The 19,596-nt window shown below is 42.7% G+C and overlaps 1 protein-coding gene across 2 annotated transcripts in view; it reads right to left on the bottom strand.

The window, feature by feature from the left end:
• Window positions 1-17,207, bottom strand: part of CCDC149 (coiled-coil domain containing 149) — a 65,086-nt gene extending 47,879 nt beyond the window's left edge. For both annotated transcript variants that reach the window (XM_073342374.2, XM_073342376.2), the window contains exons 1-3: window positions 16,986-17,207; window positions 6,574-6,735; window positions 5,321-5,359 (exon numbers count right to left, since the gene is read on the bottom strand). In XM_073342374.2, coding sequence (XP_073198475.1) covers window positions 5,321-5,359; window positions 6,574-6,735; window positions 16,986-17,033 — 249 coding nt within the window. In that variant the 5' untranslated portion in view covers window positions 17,034-17,207. The remainder of the gene's footprint in view (window positions 1-5,320; window positions 5,360-6,573; window positions 6,736-16,985) is intronic.
• Window positions 17,208-19,596: the final 2,389 nt, after the last annotated feature.

Raw genomic sequence — 19,596 nt, 5'->3', positions numbered from 1 at the left:
AACCCTAATAACTTTCAAGACTGGAATTCAGAAATGTGGGGTATGTGTTTTTGTAAATACAGGGCTGATTAAAAAAATATGAAGCATGGATTTTTTCCCCCCATGCAAAGCTCTTTATAGAAATAAATATACCATCAAGGAGCTGTATCTAGGTTTATCAATTTAGAAACTACAGATATATAACCATTGTGGGTTTGTGTGCGTCAACCAAGAAATCCTTTGCATGTCAGCTCTGGTCCTCTGTAGCAGAGCACCTATTAACAGTTACCCAGATCTGTCCCAGTTGGGAAGGGCTGCAGAACAAGAGTACAGGTAGGTAACAACTGTAGCCTCCTTTAAGATGTCACTTGTTCCCAGTGCTCACTCCCACTCCTTCACCAATAACAGAGGACCTTAAGATTGCAAGTAGCTTTTATAACCAAGTTTCTAGAAGCACTGCTCAGTGGGAGTGTTCATTAAGGGCGTTTTTGTCCTCACATCCCAAACACATGCTGCTAGTGCGTCAAATATTTGTCAGATCTAGCCAAACAGGAAAATTTTCTGCTTAAATAAAGGCCTCCATATTGCCCAACAAGAAAATCCTCTCATGTGATGTTTTATGGGAGTCATTTCAGTTGCTTTCAGAATCTGAGATGAACAACTTTACCTCAAGCAGAAAGTAAAACAGAAAAACAAAATCTTTGTAGCCTTTTGAGAGTGTTATGATTAATGAACACTGGGCTGTTTTTCAAGGATATTAAAGTTTATCCATGGGCAAGGGTTCTCTATTCCAGAAAAGTAAGAAACTGAGAAAGGAGAGGAGCACAGGGAGCATGAGGGGTTGGGCCTGAAAAGATCCCAACATTATGAAAATGGGTACCATAATGACTGTTAGATTCAACTTTTAAGGGCACCTTTTCTTTTTAAACTACATTATGAGGAAAACAAAAACACTGTCACCCTATAGAACAAAGCTTACAACATTGCTAAAAATCCTAGTTTTCGACCTACATGTTCACAACACACAGAATGCCCTGTTTCTATAAGACTAAAGATATGTAGAAACCAGAGTACCTCCACTCTGCAGGTAGGATTCTTCTGAGCAGATGAAGTTTGAAATATACAAGAATACTGTTCTCTGAAGCATTACAAGGACAAAATCTTGCAGTTTTCCATCTGCCTCTTCGCAGTCAGGGAGTCACTCACCCACAAACCACAACAAAGCTGGTAGGTCTCATTTTATTACTAGTACTTGGCACATGAGTAGTGCTTTTCATCTTCAGACCCCCTTAACAAAAGGGAAATCACATTAATCAATCTTCACAACATCCATGGGTTAGATAAGGGATGATTGCTTACCTCCAAACGCTGCTTTTCTGAAGATAACAGTACTTGTGGCACTTTAGAGACTAACAAATTTATTTGAGCATAAGCTTTCGTGAGCTACAGTTCACTTCATTGGATGCAACCGATGAAGTGAGCTGTAGCTCACGAAAGCTTATGCTCAAATAAATTTGTTAGTCTCTAAAGTGCCACAAGTACTCCTTTTCTTTTTGCGGATACAGACTAATATGGCTGCTACTCTGAAACTTTTCTGAAGATGTTATCTTTCAGGATTTTCACTCATGGCTCTTAGCACTTTAGTGAAAGGCTAGCAGTACTTCCTGCACAAATCTGATGACAAGGGGCTGTAGTCACACTGCTCAGCTTTTTGACTAATTTTTGATAGTCAGAAACAGCCACCAAGCGTAACTGAATGGAGTTAGCCTTTAAACTGGATTCTGACAGGTGAAGGGGACATGCAAGCAGTTTAGAATTATTAAATCACAGATTAGGGTTGGAAGAGACCTCAGGAGGTCTAGTCCAACCCCCTGCTCAAAGCAGGGCCAACCCGAACTAAATCATCCCAGCCAGGGCTTTGTCAAGACAGGCCTTAAAAATCTCTAAGAATGGAGATTCTACCACCTCCCTAGGGAACCCATTCCTGTGCTTCACCACCCTCCTAGTAAAATAGTTTTTTCTGATATCCAACTTAGACCTCCCCCACTGCAACTTGAGACCATTACTCCTTGTTCCGCCATCTGTCACCACTGAGACCAGTTCCATCCCTCTTTGGAACCCCACTTCAGGTAGTTGAAGGCTGCTATCAAATGCCCCTTTACTATTCTCTTCTGTAGACAAAATAAGCCCAGTTTCCTCAGCCTATCCTTGTAAGTTATGCGCCCCACCCCCTAACCTTTTTCACTGCACTCCGCTGAACTCTCTCCAATTCGTCCACATCCTTTCTGTAGTGGGGACAGATGTGGCCTCACCAGTGGCAAATAGAGGGGAATAATCACTTCCCTTGATCTGCTGGCAATGCTCCCACTAAAGCAGCCCGGTATGCTGTTAGCCTTCTTGGCAACAAGGGCACACTGTTGACTCATACCCAGCTTCTTGTCCACTTTAATCCCCAGGTCCTTTTCTGCAGAACTGCCGCTTAGCCAGTCGGTCCCCTGTCTGTAGCAGTGCATGGGACTCTTCCATCCTAAGGTCTCTGCACTTGTCCTTGTTGAACCTCATCAGATTTTTTGGTCCAATCCTCCACTCTGTCTAGGTCACTCTGGCCCCATCTCTCCCCCCAGCTTAGTGTCATCCACAAAATTATTGAAGGTGCAATCCATCCCATCATCCAGATCATTAATGAACATGTTGAACAAAACCAGCCCCAGGACCGACCACTGAGGAAATCCGCTTGATACCGGCTGCCAACTAGACACTGAGCCATTGATCACTACCTGTTGAGCCCAATGATCTAGCCAGCTTTCTATCCACCTTATAGTCCACTCATCCAATCCATACTACTTTAACTTGCTGGCAAGAATACCGGGGGAGACTGTATCAAAAACTTTGCTAAAGTCAAGGTATATCACACCCACCGCTTTCCCCATATCCACAGAGCCAGTTTAGCCTTTAATATGAAGATATACCTATCTCTCAGAACTGGAAGGGACCTTGAAAGGCCATTGAGTCCAGTCCCCTGCCTTCACAGCAGGACCAAGTACCGTCCCTTATTTTTGCCCCAGATCCCTAAATGGCCCCCTCAAGGATTGAATTCACAGCCCTGGGGTTAGCAGGCCAATGCTCAAACCACTGAGCTATCCCTCCCTCTACTTGTCTCAACTTAGAAGGGAATCAGGTTGGTCAGGCATGATTTGTCCTTGGTGAATCCATGTTGGCTGTTTCCTGATCACCTTCCTCTCCTCCAAGTGGTTCAACAGTCAGAGTCCCTTAGTCCCAAAAGAGGGCATCTCCTGTCCCCTGCACTTATCACTCACGTTTGGGTGTGGTGTGAGCTCCAAGTTGTGAATCTTGGATGCTGCTATATTGTCGTGTCCAGCCCAGTGGTCTCCATGCTTGTCAGGGCTTCCTCAGCTGGGTTTCATCTACTCCTCCACCCTGGCTATGGGAGTGCCTTAGCCTGCTCTGTGGGCCAATATCCGAGCCCTGGGTGCAGGCTGTGTTTAGACCTATTCCCAACAGCAGCAGCTGTTTGCTGCCCAAAGCCAGCCTTATCCCAGCAACGCCCCTCTGCCACCCAAGTAGCCTATAGCCAACCAATCCTGTCCCCAGTGAGAGAGAGCTAAGCTCCATTTACGGAGTAGCACTTTCCTCCTCCAGTGGGAAGCAGCCTGATAATGGGAAAGCAGGAGTCGGATTCTGACCCAGTCCTCTGGCCAACCAGATTTGAGACAGAGGAGCCAGTTCTCCTCTCTGCCCTCTACTCTGAAGTTAAAGGAGTAGGTAAACATGGAGGGATGGCCCTTCCACACCGCTGACATGCATATGTGGAATGGCAGCTCCACAGGTGTCACGAGCACAATAGAGCCAGTAAACTCAGAATAAAAGTTGACATGTGGTTTTAATTTCACTCCAGTGCACATAGGCAGTATTTACAGTACATGTAAATCTTCAGCCCTTCAAATGTACTTCCTTCTAAGCGCTGTTTTCTAACCTTTCTACCTACATTATTATTTTCAGCACTCTTCTGACTTTTCTATAGATCGTTTTGAAGGGAAGTATTAGGCAGTGTTGCCGAAACTTATGAGTTCATCACAAGTCTCACCATATTTGGTGTTTTTTCCTAAAATGGCAGCTCCTGGAGTCAAGTGGTTCTATGAACATCTGAGTTACCATTTTAAAATTTAAATTTTTAAAAGGAAGTTTTAAGCTCTCTAGGTTTCAAAAAAAAAAAAAAATAGAAAATGTGACCTGAGTGAAGCCCAGAGACTCAAAACAAAAAGGAACCCATAATTTGTTATTTTTAAAACTCATGATTTTTTGAGGCCTGAGGTAATTTTTGAACATTTGGGGATATGGATTGGGATTTCACCTCTCTGGAGTTTAAAGGGAATATGAATTTAGGTTTTTAAATGCTAAATTAGATACTGAGAAGAAAAAACTGTTAATATGAATGTTAGGCACCAGGAGAGACTGATGACTGACTAAAATGGGGAGTCTCAAATTCTCAATAATGTGGGCTACATCTTAGAGAGACTGTTTCATGGACACCTTTCCTTTGGGCTCACCCAGACCACTACTTTCCCTCCTATCTGTGCTCAAATACTATCCCAGTGGCAAAAAAAAAAAAAAAAAAGCTAGCCCCTCCGTTCAAAGACAACAACAGGAAAATATTCATATATTTTTGCCTGGCATTAGTGCAACAGATGTTTTGCCCGTTTTGAGAAGTTACAATGGTTATTTCTGTTCTTCATTTCATCACACCCTCTCATTTCTTATATTTCTCAGTAGAAACCAAGATCCATCCTCATGCAACTGCCAGCTCTCTGCAGACCAACAAGTACTCTGTTGAGCACGGTCACTGAACCTCTAGCCTAAAATAAGTATAAGTAATTAATATAGCTCCACACTGAAACCCCCCCACAAAACCAGGAAACCATGCAATTGGAAAGAGCACCTAAACACGGTGTAAGTAACTGGTATACATGCAAAAGATTTCTAAGCCCCCTTTGACACCATGATACCCCTAATTGTTCACTTGTTTTAGGATACAAGAAATACAAATGAAGAGGTAATCTCAACTCTCTTATCCTTGTTGATTTCAGTTTAGGTAAAATGATAGGCATAATCATTTGCTCTATTAATGATAGCTCAGATATTTCAGGAGTTAGCATATTTAAAAGAAAGCACGAGTCACTGAAGACTTCATGGTCTTCCAATGTGAATTGGAATGTCCACTTGAATATCAGATTTTTTTTATTGACATCAATATAGTTTTAAGAGTTTGAATTCTCACAAAATAGTTTCTGTATGATGCCAACTAAAAACAGAAAAAGCCTACCTGTTTTCTTTTTTCAGGAGGAAGACAGGGATCCCCATCCTACAAATAAAGAGATACATTTTATTGGCAGCTTATTTCTAAAATCGGTAACCATATAAGCTTTGCGGCTCTAAGACTTTAAAACACCAGAATATATCTGAACCAATAGCTTTCAAAAAGTTGCAGTTTGATTAAAGACACTTCATGTTAACTTCAGAAGATTCTTTGAACTGGAGAGTTAAGATTTATGTACATTGCTAAAAACAGCATATCATACATTTGTGTTGCATTGTTCTCCATAACAGTGCATGACGTTACCGTGGCATAACACTGCAGTCAGTTTTTAAATGGTAGCCTGACTTTTAGATTAACCTCCTTGGGATTGGAATGGTCTTTGTTTGTGCCTTATACACAGTCTTGGCAGAATTTAATTTTTATTTTTTTCCATTAATTAATTTCCTGCAACTGTAAAAATAGTTAATTGAAGAAAATTAAGGGGAGCAGGTTAGGGCAGCATTGACAGCAAGGCTCCAGGGGGGTTAATGTACTGACTGCAGAGCTGCAGGATGTGCTCTATGCTGTCGAGGGGCCCAAGACAGCAGGTGCAAGGTGCGGAGGAGGCTGCAGTCCTGGCTTGGCAGAGCACAGATCCCCGGCCAGGGCTGCCAGGAGGTCAACTCGCCACTCAATGTGGAGGAGGAGGAAGAGCACCCCACGCTGACTGGCTCTGTCCCTGGGCAAGAGCCATTCAGCGGTGAGGTGGCTTCTCCCATGGCCAGAGGCTTGTCCTTCTCCTTACAGGTCTGGCCAGAGGTCTTTGCTCCACTGGCCAGGACCAGTGTCTTCCTTGCACCTTGCATCTGCAGAGGTCCAGTGTTATTGGCCCATTGTCACAGCTCCACCCACTCCTTTGACAGCAGGGCTGCAGAGGGCTCTGTGCTGCCACAGGGCCAGCGACACCAATCTCTGCAGGCACAAGGTGCAGAGGGGAGGCTGAACTTACAGCGACTGTTACCTTAATCGGATTCAGAGTGGCAGCTGAAACATTTACAAACATCTGTCGATTTAAATCGAATCCTGCCAAGCCAACTTTTATAGAGCCAACTACATCAGCGCTTAACAAATAAATAATGGTGGAATCGGGATCATACCATCTGGAAGTAGTATAGCAAACAATTAATTTTTACAGCATACACTGCACTCATAAAAGGAAAACACTTTAAATTCAGGTTCATTCTTGCCCAAATCACTACAATGTTCATAAAGTAACATACAATCAGCTCCCGGTATTTCTTTTTCAGTGACTGGTGTCGTTCCCGCAGCTGATTGGCCATAAGCTTGTACTGGTCTCTTTCCTGTTGACATGTGTCTAGTTCCTTGGAAAGTATCAGCAATGCTTCCTTTTTACTTTCTAGCTTTCTTTTACATACCAGATACTGCAAAAGAGAAAAGGGAAAGTAATTGGACAAAGCATTAATTCACAAGACTATGCTGAACTGAGAAGACTAAGTTTGCATTAAGAAAATATTTTAAAAGCAATTTATCTGTAAGGGTTTAGAGGTGTACGTTTGTGTCTTTCTAGGTTAAAACTGAAGACTTTAATATACTAGAATCACTGGGAAAGTATTTGCTGGACAAGAGAATCCTAAAATCAACTCTTAGGGCCAAATTATTCCAACAGTTTCAAGTCACAGAGTTTCCTGGTCATTTTCCCCCTAGACACCATCCATAGAAGCAGCCAGAGAATTCCACAGCTTAACCTGGATTGTGGCTTTTTGAGCATCTAGTAAAATGTTCCTAAACAATTCCCAATCATAATTACCTAAATTACCATTAATTTTTAGTTCTGTAATCAGTTCCTCTATCTGTCAAGTCTAGGTCTAATATAGAATTCCCTGGCATCGGTTGCAACACTTTTTGAGTTAGGAAATTGTCATCCATAATATTTAGAAATTCCAAGCATGTTTTAGTACCGGCACTATGAGACCTCAAGCATGTATCACCTAAATTGAAGTCCTCCATAATCACACAGCTCTTTTCCCCCCCTGCACACAATAGATACATGCATAAGGAGCTGGTCATTCTGCTCCCTAATGTGATTTGGACATCTGTAGCAGACACCAAGTAATACCCCATCTTATGCTTTATCTGTTTGCACCTGTAAGCATGCAGGATCATTTTCTTTTGAGTTATCAGGAACAGGTAATGCCATTTTTGGCAGAGTGCCACTCCCCCTCCCCTATCCCCCACTCGATCCTTCCTAAATAGATTTTAGCAATTGATTTTAATATTCCTATCATGGGATTCAAACCAGGTTTCTGTAACACTAGCTAGATCAAATTTATGTTCATAAATGAGCAATTCCAATTCCTCTTGTTTGTTACTACCCAAGCTCCTAGCACTGGTGTACAAGCCATTAAAGTTATCTACTAGTCTACCCCACGCCGCCACTTTCCCTTGAGCCCTTGATTTTGAGGGAGAAAGTGGGAGAAATTATGTATGTATTATATATGCATATATCATGCTTTTCTGTCATATCTGAATTTTAATTCTCAAAAAAAGTGTTTATACAACTTGCTTCAGTTTTTACGAAGTGCAGTCAGACTCTCTCACCGCACACGAGAGTGTGTCTGTGAAGAGTGCGTCTGTGAAGAGTGCTATATTTCTACTGTACATACTGTACAACTTGATGTTATTCACATATATGAGATGTGGTACTAAATACATTTTGAATTTGCCCTGTAAGAGACCAAACATCACAGCATTCATGAAAACAATTTATAGTTTCATTATATACTCTGACAAGAATATTTTGTCATTATGGGCTCTTATACAAAGCAACAGCATCAGCACTTCCATACTGTTCAAGTCAGTGTAGTTCTTCAGGACAAAAATCATTACTCATATATACTACTTGCCTGGAATTGACTTACTTAACTTCAATTTAAAATGAGTAAGGAAAAGGTTGGGGGAGTGTTTGATACATTAGCTGTACTAATGTCTTCCAAAAATGGCAAATGCTTAGTTGCAAAACCAAAAGGGAAATGAAAAGCAATTCCAAGAAGGATTTGAGCTCCTGGAGAGGACACTTCCACCTTGGATTAATTTTATTCCTGGCAGCAAAGAAATTGAAACACTGCCATAAATGTTCTGGATTATGATGCCTTGGCATAAGCCTCACGAAGGCAACTATACCTCTGTACTTGTGTCCTGACACCTTGAAAGTGGCAAATCCATGGTAAAAACCAAAAAAGCCATCCAGAATCTAAAATGTAATGCTGTCAGTTACTCTAATGACAGCGTAAACAATTCTAAACTTCAATGAACAATTGTGTTCATCCATTTCTAGTTTCTTTCTCTCCCTACTTTAAGACCAACCAAAAGTAAGGGATTTCTGTACAAGATTATGAATTGCTACTTGGAAGTAAAATCACAAGCCAAGAGTTATGACTTCAGGTGAATAAAGCTGTTGGAACAGAAAACCATCCTAATATACCATATGTATGAAAACATTTCTAACATATTCCTAATAAAGGAAAAAGATAAATAGAAGGAATTAAAATACTAACTCTGAGACCTGAGAATTAACTTTGACAGGCCCTTTATAGATATCTATAAAAGTCTGCCTCCAACAGTTTTGCTGATAAATCACTTGAATTTCAAACTTTTTCCTTTATGAAGGAGTCCTCTTTGAAGAGCTCCCTTTCCTTTATTCAGATGTTCTCATATACGTAAGCCCAACAAATTCCTTCCCCAAATAATTACTCGCTACCAGAAATGGCAATTGGACAGGTTAATTAATACATATAAAAGTGAAAGTAAACACAAAATTCCTTGTAAAAAAAGTCCCCATACTCATTTATTGACCAGCAACAAGGGGACTGGCACATGCAGTCAGCCTGATGTGGATCATAGAACTGATTAGGCAATGTGTATAATGAGAGGGGAGCAGCAATTGAGCACCTCATATCAGAAGATGTTCACAATGAGCAACTACTTCCAAGCACCACTATGACTGGCTGGGTAGAGCCAGTCTTAAGATTTAGGCCTTCAGACCATAAAATGGAATTACGAATGAAGATCTGTTAGTTACAAGAGCTACATGGTAGCCTGTAACTATACTGCAGTACAAATGCAGGCTTTCAACCAGTAAATATAGATCAAATGCTAAACAAAAATAGATCCTGCCATCCACGTCAGGCCTCCATTAGAAGTACATTCAGAGCATGAAAGAACATGTCACCTTTTATGGGGAGAAGGTAATTTACCCTTATCAATTAGGCTGACAGTGACTGAACCGTGAACAGATGGTGACAACTGTGTTCAGGGTCCAAATGAAAAGGGATCACAATGTCCTCCGCACATTGAGTCAATTGTGCTCTGACTTAGTGAATTATATACTGATGAAGAGCCATACATAAGAAGGTGGCTTGATATTTCTATGTAGGCATTTTTACCTTCTAAATGGATTTAAAAAAATAATATGGAGTTTGCTTCTGTGGACTTATGTCAAAAGTAAAAAAAAATCTACAGTAACAGCCTATTCTCCTAAGCTTGATGATTCTCCAAAACTATGATTCTCCAGAACTATGTTCCCAATTCTAATCTATTTGTTTTTCACGTAATAATAAATTATATCAAGACAATTCAAAGTAGGCAAGCGAGACACTATACAATGCATATGCTTTTTACCAATTAAAAAAGGAATAATGGCCATAAAGTGAATGAGACCAACTGAATAACAAGAGAGGAAGGTATTTAAGGAAATAACAGGGCCCTGTTGAAAACTGCATATCTGAACAAATGAGACCAGCAGAACCAGTATGGTGCCGATTAAAACAGAAAACACAGACTTGAATATTCTGGTTTGAACAAAGCAAGAAATGGAAAAAGCAAAGCAAAGAGATTTTTAAGCGTAGGTCTTTAGAAAAAATATCCAATAGCTGCTTCTGTTTACATGAATGCCAAAGGTTTCCTTTTCTCAAGTGGAAGAAAAAAGGTTACGTACAGTAGGCCACACAATCAGTGAGATATGAACAAAATGAATTCTGTAATGTATTCTAGGTACAGTAAAATATTTATACCACACCAAAAAATAAAAAAAAAATAAAAATCTCTTCTGCATGGTTATATTAAATTTTAAAATCCAAGAAAGCTTCCTTTTCAATGTCAGCTTAAAAACAACAAAACAAGAAGTTACCCATGAACCTGCTTGCGTCCCTTCAATCTAAAAAGCTGAAGCGTATGGGTTTCCTTATTTGCCTAGTGACTTATCTACCAATTAACTGTTATCTGCAATAAAACAAATGATAATTGCTACCAGGCAGATCATAATAATTAAAAGGAATATATATTCTATATATATATATATATATATATATATATATATGAGAGAAACTATTTATTGCCTGAAATGCTTTACGACCTGGTAACTTCTTTAGTGAAACCGAGTAAGAGACTGATATTACAGGAGAATGGAATTGTGCCAAGGTGACCCTCTCTACCCCAAACACTAATTATTTGTCCACAGCTATTTTTAGTGACAAATCTGGTTAGATCTCATCAGCTACTATGCAGACATGGTCTAATAATCCAATGAAGCTGGGACACTGTCAAGGTCTTAGAATTTACAATAATGCATGACAAGTTCATATCACAAAATAGTTTAGAAATTTGTCTATATTACATTTGTATAAATGACTGGCTTATAGCTTCGTATTTCCCTTCTTGCCATTATTTCCACATCAAATCACCAACTGGCTGAGAGCAAGAGTAATGAAAACATCTCTAACCTCTGCTTATGAATCACTGTGGACTGCATTCTATGTATTCTCAGCATTCTGGAATCAGTACAACTCCTAAATTTTGGTAGGAACTCAATGGTACTATACAAAGATGTTGAAACTTATCTTCTTCCATTGCTATTTCCGTTCTTGAGAGCTGAAACTATACACTCAAATCTTTTGGACAAGAAGTCCGAATCACTAATGTTTCACGCCCTCAACTATTAAAGCCTTTATCTTCACAACGCCCTCGCCCCTATGAGGTATTGCAGAAATGGGGAACTGAGGGACTGAAAGATTAATGCCAAAATTTCCAAAAATATCCATTGACTTTGGGTGTCTTAATGATGGAGTAACCTTCAAGTTGCCATGGGGCTGACTTTTCACAGGTCAGCACTGGCTTCTCCCACTGACTTCAGTTGCAATGTTGAGTACTCAGCACACCTGAAAATTAGGCTTTAGGTGTCTAGTTAGGTCTGAGGAAATGAGGAACACAATTAGTGGCCACCTGTTACAATTCTGGTTTAAATGACTTTCCCAGCATCACATCCGAAGTCTGTGACAAAGCCAAAGATAAAAAACAGTTCTTCTGGGTTTCAGTCAATTGCTGTACCCATTAGACAATCCTTTTTCTTCCTGAGTAATAGCCGTGTTAGTCTGTATTCGCAAAAAGAAAAGGAGTACTTGTGGCACCTTAGAGACTAACCAATTTATTTGAGCATAAGCTTTCGTGAGCTACAGCTCACTTCATCGGATGCATACTGTGGAAACTGCAGAAGACATTATATACACAGAGACCATGAAACAATACTTCCTTCCACCCCACTCTCCTGCTGGTAATAGTTTATCTAAAGTGATCACTCTCCTTACAATGTGTATGATAATCAAGTTGGGCCATTTCCAGCACAAATCCGTGAGAAAACCTGGATTTGTGCTGGAAATGGCCCAACTTGATTATCATACACATTGTAAGGAGAGTGATCACTTTAGATAAGCTATTACCAGCAGGAGAGTGGGGTAGGAGGAGGTATTTTTTCATGCTTTGTGTGTATAAAAAGATCTTCTACACTTTCCACAGTATGCATCCAATAAAGTGAGCTGTAGCAATGAAGTGAGCTGGGAAAGCAATTCCCAGATGATAAAGTACATGAGGCAGAGATCCTATAGACAACAGTCTCACCGTGGATCAGAGTTCAGCGATTCAAGTAACTGTGACTAAACACTATTTGTCCTGGTCTACACTGACTTAAGTAGAGGTCAGCATGATGTAATTTGATTTCATTTTTCAAAGTCATGTTCAAAAAGCATATTTTGTAATGTAGACAAGCCCTTAAGGGATTTACGGTCTTTGGTTCAGATCTTATTACCCATGTTCAGCCTTCAACATTTCTTGGGGTACCCATTGGATACCTTTTTCCCGTTCTTGACCACAGTGGGCAGAGACACAGTATTCACCTCTTTCACCCCTCTTGCTTCCCCAGTATCCAACTGTCTGTAATGCCCAAGAAATGTGAAAGCCAGTACGATAACCAACCTGACAGTAATGAAGTTTTTCCTAATGTCCAACCTAAACCACCCTTGGTGCAATCTAAGCCCATTGCTTCTTGTCCCATCCTCAGAGGTTAAGGAAAATAATTTTTCTCCCTTCTCGTAACATTTTATGTACTTGAAAACTTATGTCCCCTCTCAGTCTTCTCTTCTCCAGACTAAAGAAACACAATTTCTTCAGTCTTCCCTTATAGGCCATGTTCTCTAGACCTTTAATCATTTTTGCTGCTCTTCTCTGGACTTTCTCCAATTTGTCCACATCTTTCCTGAAATGTGGCACTTAGAAATGGACACAATACTCCAGTTAGGTCTAATCAGTGCAGAGTAGAGCAGAATAATTACTTCTCGTATTTTGCTTACAACACTCCTGCTAATACATCCGAGAATGATGTTTGCTTTTTTTGTGCTATATAGTTCACTCATATTTAGCTTGTGATCCACAATGACCCCCAGACTCCATTCTGCAGTACTCCTTCCTAGGCAGTCATTTTCCATTTTGTATGTATGCAACTGATTGTTCCTTCCCAAGTGGAGTACTTTGCATTTGTCCTCATTGAATTTCATCCTATTTACTTCAGAGCATTTCTCCAGATCATTTTGAATTTTAATCCTATCCTGCAAAGAACTTGAAACCCCACCCAGCTTGGTATCATCCGCAAACTTTATAAGTCTATTCTCTATGCCATTATTGAAATAATTCATGAAGAAATTGAACAGAACTGGACCCAGAACTGATCCTTGTGGGACCCCACTCATTATGCCCTTGCAGCTTGACTGTGAACCACTGATAACTACTCTCTGGGAACAGTTTTTGAACCAGTTATGCACCCTCCTTATAGTAGTTCCATCTAGATTGTATTTTTGTAGTTTATTTATGAGCGGTCATGCAAGACAGTATCAAAAGCCTTATTAAAGACACAATATACTACACACTGTATATTGCTTCCCCACCATCCACCAGACTTGCTACCCTGTCAAAGAAAGCTGACTGTTACTTATCACTTTATTATCTTCTAGGTGTTCGCAAACTGATTGCTTAATTATTTGCTCCATTATCTTTCCGAGCTGACTTGTCCATAATTCCCCGGGGTTGTCCTTATTCCCTTTTTTATTGGAACAATATTTGCCCTCTTCCAGTCCTCTGGAATCTCTTCCATTACTTTTCAAAGATAATTGCTAATGGCTCAGATATCTCGTCAGTCAGCTCCTTGAGTATTCTAGGATGTATTTCATCAGAACCTGGTGACCTGAAGACATCTAACTTGTCTAAGTAATTTTTAATTTGTTCTTTCCCTATTTTAGCCTCTGATCCTACCTCATTTTCAGTGGCATTCACTATGTTAGCCTTCCTATTGCTACTAGCCCACTAACCTTTCTGGTGAAAACTGAAACAAACAAACAACAAACAATTTAACACTTCTGCCGTTTTCACATTTTCTGTTATTGTTCCCCCCCACTGAGTAGTGGCCCTACCCTGTGCTTGGTCTTCCTCTTGTTTCTAATGTATTTGTAGAAGGTTTCCTTGTTACCCTTTATGTCTCTAGCTATTTTATTCTCATTTTGTGCCTTGGCTTTTTTAATTTTGTCCCTACATACTGGTTATTTGTTTATATTCATCCTTTGCAATTTGACCTAATATAAGCCAAGTTTACATCATTTTACGACAGTACACACATGGTTTTGCACTGATTTAACTAAACTGATTTTTAAAATTCGTTCCAGTTAAACCAGAGCAACTTGTGAACACAAGGCGACTTGTCTAAGTTCACAGGAAATCTGTGATAGAACTGCAAACTGAATCTTGATCTTCCAAGTCTGAAGGCAGCGCCACTGCCAGTAGCAATGCAGAAGTAAGGATGGCATGGCATGGCAGTGCCACCCTTACTTTGTGCTGCTGCCTGCAGAGCTGGGCCCTTGCCAGCAGCTGCCACTCTCCAGGTTCCCAGCTCTGAAGGCAGTGCAGAAGTAAGGGTGGCAGTACCATGACCCCTCTACAATCACCTTGTGCCTGCCTCCCCCCAGCACGACTCCCTTTTGGGAGTCTCAAACCCTGAGTTTGAGAAACGCTGGCTTCTCCTATGAAATCTGAATAGTATAGGTTAAAAATACACAAGAGACCAGATATCATGGTCCATGATGCATTTTTCACAGCAGTGAATTTGGTAGGGCCCTAACCATAGCCTAAACTTGGTATGATCAATGAGGCTCTGCAGGGGCACAAGGGCTCATCCACATGGGTTTAATTTCAGGATCAGAGCCCAGACTTGGAGTCTGTAGGCTACAATATTTTGGAAGTCTGATGAACAAAATAAAGTCATGAGTGTTTTTAAGAAGTCCGGGGACACTTCCCTCCACCATAATTTAAAAAACCCTTTTCTTTCCCCATCCCCCATGTTCCCTCAAGACTGATGAGAAAAATTCTGTCCTGACATTTCATATTGTGTAAAAACCAGAAGAATAGAGAAAATGCATATTTCAGTCTTCCAGCTTATTGTGTATTTGATACAGCATTGTGTGTGTTGACAGTTAGACCCCAATCCTGGAAGTAGCTGAATTAGCTGAGATCCCCATGCTCACACAAATTCCCACTGATGTCACTGGAAGTTGTCACAGTTTCATGGCTCTGTGTTGGAGTATTGTTTGCAAGATTAGGGCCCTATGCCACAATCTTGCAATGTGTTACCAATTGTTATGCATGCACAGCCGCAGTGAAATCAGTGGGTTCACCCACATGAATCATATTGTAAGTTTGGGAACTTTCAAACAGCAGCAGAAGAGAGACGAGTTTTTTGTTTTTGTAAACAGGAAAATGTACTTGTAAAACAGCAAAGGTTGTGGGCATGGTACAGTGGCAGTATACTACCAGATACTAATTTTAACTCACTTGCTGGAAACTAAATAAATTTCAAGTTGATGCCTCTTTACGTGGTTGCCTGCTACTTTGGGTTTGTGCATGTGTTACCAATTGTTAACAGTCTGTTACTATATATTTTTTTAAGTGTAGATAGTTCAGAGGTTTGTATAAGGCATGTAAAACAGAAATAATATTTCCAATATTGAATTGTTACTTCTACCTATTGAGGTTACAGGCCCAAATCTTTGTCTACCATAAAGACTGTTTTGCATAGCTTAAGTACCCAATGCTTCTAAAGTAGATGTCTAAAGCCTTGCATTTGCAACAAGATTAGAACAAAAGCTGAAGTCTATTTTGTCTCAAACATGAACAAAGCTGTGTATACATACTATTGGCTACCACAGCATACTTACGTTCAAGTGCAGTCCGCTCTCAACCTTTGTTTTCTGTTGACACTATCTAAAAGCTTAAAACAATTTAAGGCCTAGGGCTGCAATGCTGCAATTTGATCTGTGCACAGGTGAACCCCCTGTGACTCTCGCACTGGCAATTGCAGGATCAGTACCTAAGTAAGAACTGCCTTCTGGTAGTAATCAGGAAGTTGGTACATGCAAGCAAAAACAAATTTAAAGTTTGGGCCCAAAGCAACTTGTGACAATGTCATTTACAACTGTGCTATCTGGTGCCAATATTTAATTTCTACAGCATCAAATGTGATACACACCAGATAGCAGTGCACCATGAAGTTTCACATTGTATAAAATTTCTGAAGGATGCCTAACAATTATACATGAAGAGTGAGGGGGCAAGGAACATCCACAAGCCAGCCAAAGGACTTAAACATTATGGAGCTTTCCTTCCCGTGCCTGTAGAGCGCCCACCTTGAGAAGTCATCACAGACCAAGTCGTCACAAACTTTTAAAAGACGTATCATTGAAAGGCACACATTCCTTATTCCCCAGGACGGGCTCCAAGCCCGACAGCTCACACAAGGTCACTGCAGTGTTTTGGGTCCGCACCGAACTGTGTTTCTCGCTCTGAAGGGCTTTGGGAAGGAAGGTGCAAACCAAGGGCCAAGGATCAGCGGTCCAGGGGCTGGCTAGCGGGCTGTCACAGCCCTCCATTAGGAGCAGGAACACCCAGGCTCCGCTCCACCCGCTGTTACTGCAGCACCTGCGGCACCCCAGGCTGTTCACGAGCAACCGGCTCGGCGCGGGAACAGCCCAGCAGAGGGGGCAGCCGGAACCATTCGGCTCCCCGGGGGCGGGAGCCAGCACCGCCGGCCCACGTCCAGGCCTACTCCGAGCTCCGGGCTCTGCCCCCTGTAGCGCTCCCGGGCGGGCTCCCCGGCCTGCCCCAGCGCTGGTCAGGACCCCGCGCCCGCGGAGCACAGCGCTGAGGCCAAGCGCCGGCAGCCGCCCCCTCCGGGCCCCCGGGCCACGCCGCCCCGCTAGAGCCTCGGCCGCTCCCCCAGCCCGGCCCCCCGCCGAGGCCGCCTCACCTCGCCCACCAGCCCCTGCCAGTCGCTCTCCGTGCGATTGAAGCTCATGGCTGCGCGGCAAGTGGAGCGCTCCGGCACCGCCTCCAGGGCCGGGCAGCGCCAGCGCTACGTGGGCTCAGCGGAGCCGCCTGCGCAGCGGCCGGAGGCCCCCCACCGCCACCACCTGCCGGGGCGGTGTCGCCTCCGGCATCCTGGTCCGAGGCTGCCCCGCCCCCTGCATCCCGGTACGAGCCTGCCCAGCCCCGCCCCCTCCGGCGTGGTCCGCCCCGCTCCGCCCCCGGGCGCCGCCTGACTAGCCTCGCCCCTCCGGCCCGGCCTGCCCCGCCCCCTGCCAGCGGCCCGGCCCCGCCCCTCCTGCCCAGGCCGGGGTGGGGCGTTGGAGCCCAGTGCAGCAAGGCCCCTGCTCTCTGCCCCCGGCTCAGGAGCCCCGCCCTCGCCAGCCAGGCCGGCAGGCTCCAGGGCGCGCGGACTCCAACGGCAGCGCCCCCAGCAGGGGCGAGTGTTACCCGCCGCAGCCCTGCGGCTGGCCCCGCACCTGCACGCTCTTGCCGCGCCAGAAGAGCCTTGGGCTGTTCCAGTTTAGCTGAAACCCGGAGCAGAGCGACATAAGCTAACCTGCAGCAAACAGCTTCTTCTCAGCAGTAGCTCTCCACCTCTCCAAGATCTTTAAGGTATTTAGCCTCGCAGTGCCCTGCTGTAAGGAAGTATTAGTCCCATTTTCCAGACAGGGAGCTGAGGCACACAGAGGCTAAGTGACTTGCCCAAGGTTATGCAGGAATTTTGTGGCAGAGCAGGGAATTGAACCTGTGTCTCCCACAAAAACAGCAAGGAGTCTGGTGGCACCTTAAAGACTTAACAGATTTATTTGGGCATAAGCTTTCGTGGGTAAAACACCCACTTCTTCAGATGCATGCCAGGCATCTGAAGAAGTGGTGTTTTACCCAAATAAATCTGTTAGTCTTTAAGGTGCCACCAGACTCCTTGTTGTTTTTGTGGATACAGACTAACATGGCTACCCCTTGATACTTGTGTCTCCCACAGTTTAAGCAAAAGCCATAACCACCAGCCCATACTTTTTCTCATATAAGGTGGGGAAAAGGCACTTTCTTATATTGGCTTAAATGTGTTCACATGGAAGTAATAACAATATACTATTTTAAATTCACACCTTAGCTTAAACTGGTGTACAACCTTTGCCTGACCCCTCAGACTGGATGGGCCAATTCAACTGCCATTGTAAATTAGAGCAACAGACTCCTCGCAGCTATGGCTAGTCACAGTGCAGAGTGGTCCAGCCACTGCCTCTCGATCTCCTACACCAGGGTATACGAGGCAGCACCCTTAGGTAATTTTGGCTGCTTTATGTCACTCACAGAACCCATAGTGCAGTGAGTGTTCTCCTCCCATGTATGCTGGAGGAGCAACATACGGGCGGCAGGAAGACTAGAGAACAGACTCCAATCTCTCAGAATCTGGCTCTTAAATTGTAAGCTCCATAGGGCATGGACTCGTGTTATTTGTCCGTTTAAAGTTATACAGATGAATACATAGTAATAATGATCTTGGATATGAACTTGCTGGACTCTGCTTCTCTGCCTCCGTTTACTCCAGCATCAGGTTTCAAGTTGTAACCATCAGCATCCTGCATCCTGGCTACTGAAGCCATGAAGTTCAATCACACAGAGAGCAACTGGCAGGGACGGGTAAGCAAGGTGACGCAGAATCAGCCTTGGGGACTGTATTGCCAGCTCTTGTGATTTTATCACAAATCTTGTATCTATGGTGTGTTTTTTAAAGACCCATCTTCTGGAGTTATGTGATTATGTCAGACTCCCAACTTTAATTTGAAAAAATAAGTGAGTTTCTAGTCCTCATGGTTGCAGAGAGAGAGCCTGAAATGTGACATGAGTGCACTATAAAGGCTCAGAAACAAAAAGGCAAATAACAAGGCCACAAAGTTTACTTTTTAAAACCTAAGATTTAAAGTCACTTGTTATTTTTAGGGCCTGACTCATGATTTTTGATCGCTTGCGATTGGCAATAGTGAATCCCACAGTATTTTAAGTTTCCTGAATGATTTTTTTTTTGTGTCACTCATTTTAGGTCTTTGTTACACACTGTGGCCCAAAGTTGTGGCCTTGACAATCAGAAAGGTATCATGAAAAATAGTTGGGACAAGGGGGTTGTTGTTGTTCTGCAGCTATGAAATATTTAGTTTCCGTGTAAGCTCCCTGAGAATGAAATAAACAAATAGCCCAGCACTGTGTATATCCACTTCCTTTTTGTAGCGCCTTTTAACGATGGGGATAGGAGTCATCTTGACAGTCACAGAGATGAAGTGTTTATCTATCCCTCCTACCCCCTCTCCAACCTTCTCTCACTCTTTAATATCCTCCTGCAATCTTCTTCTAACTCTTGAACCTCATCTTCTCCTGCTTCCTCCTCCTTCTTGCCTTCTCTCACTTTTTCTCATCCCTTTCCTCTTTAGCTTTAACAACTCTCCCCTGGATCCTGGGAATTAAATGCTGATCTCCTGAGTCCCAGCCCACTGCTTTAGCCACAAAACCAGCCTTCCTGTTCTCTAACAGGTGAGCTCTCCTGGTTCTCCTAC

This window comes from Lepidochelys kempii, chromosome 4 (genome assembly GCF_965140285.1).
Source record: "Lepidochelys kempii isolate rLepKem1 chromosome 4, rLepKem1.hap1, whole genome shotgun sequence".
Taxonomy (NCBI): Eukaryota; Metazoa; Chordata; order Testudines; family Cheloniidae; genus Lepidochelys; species Lepidochelys kempii.
The sequence above is the reverse complement of the archived record's forward strand: the minus strand, read 5'-3'. Positions and strand labels throughout refer to the sequence as shown.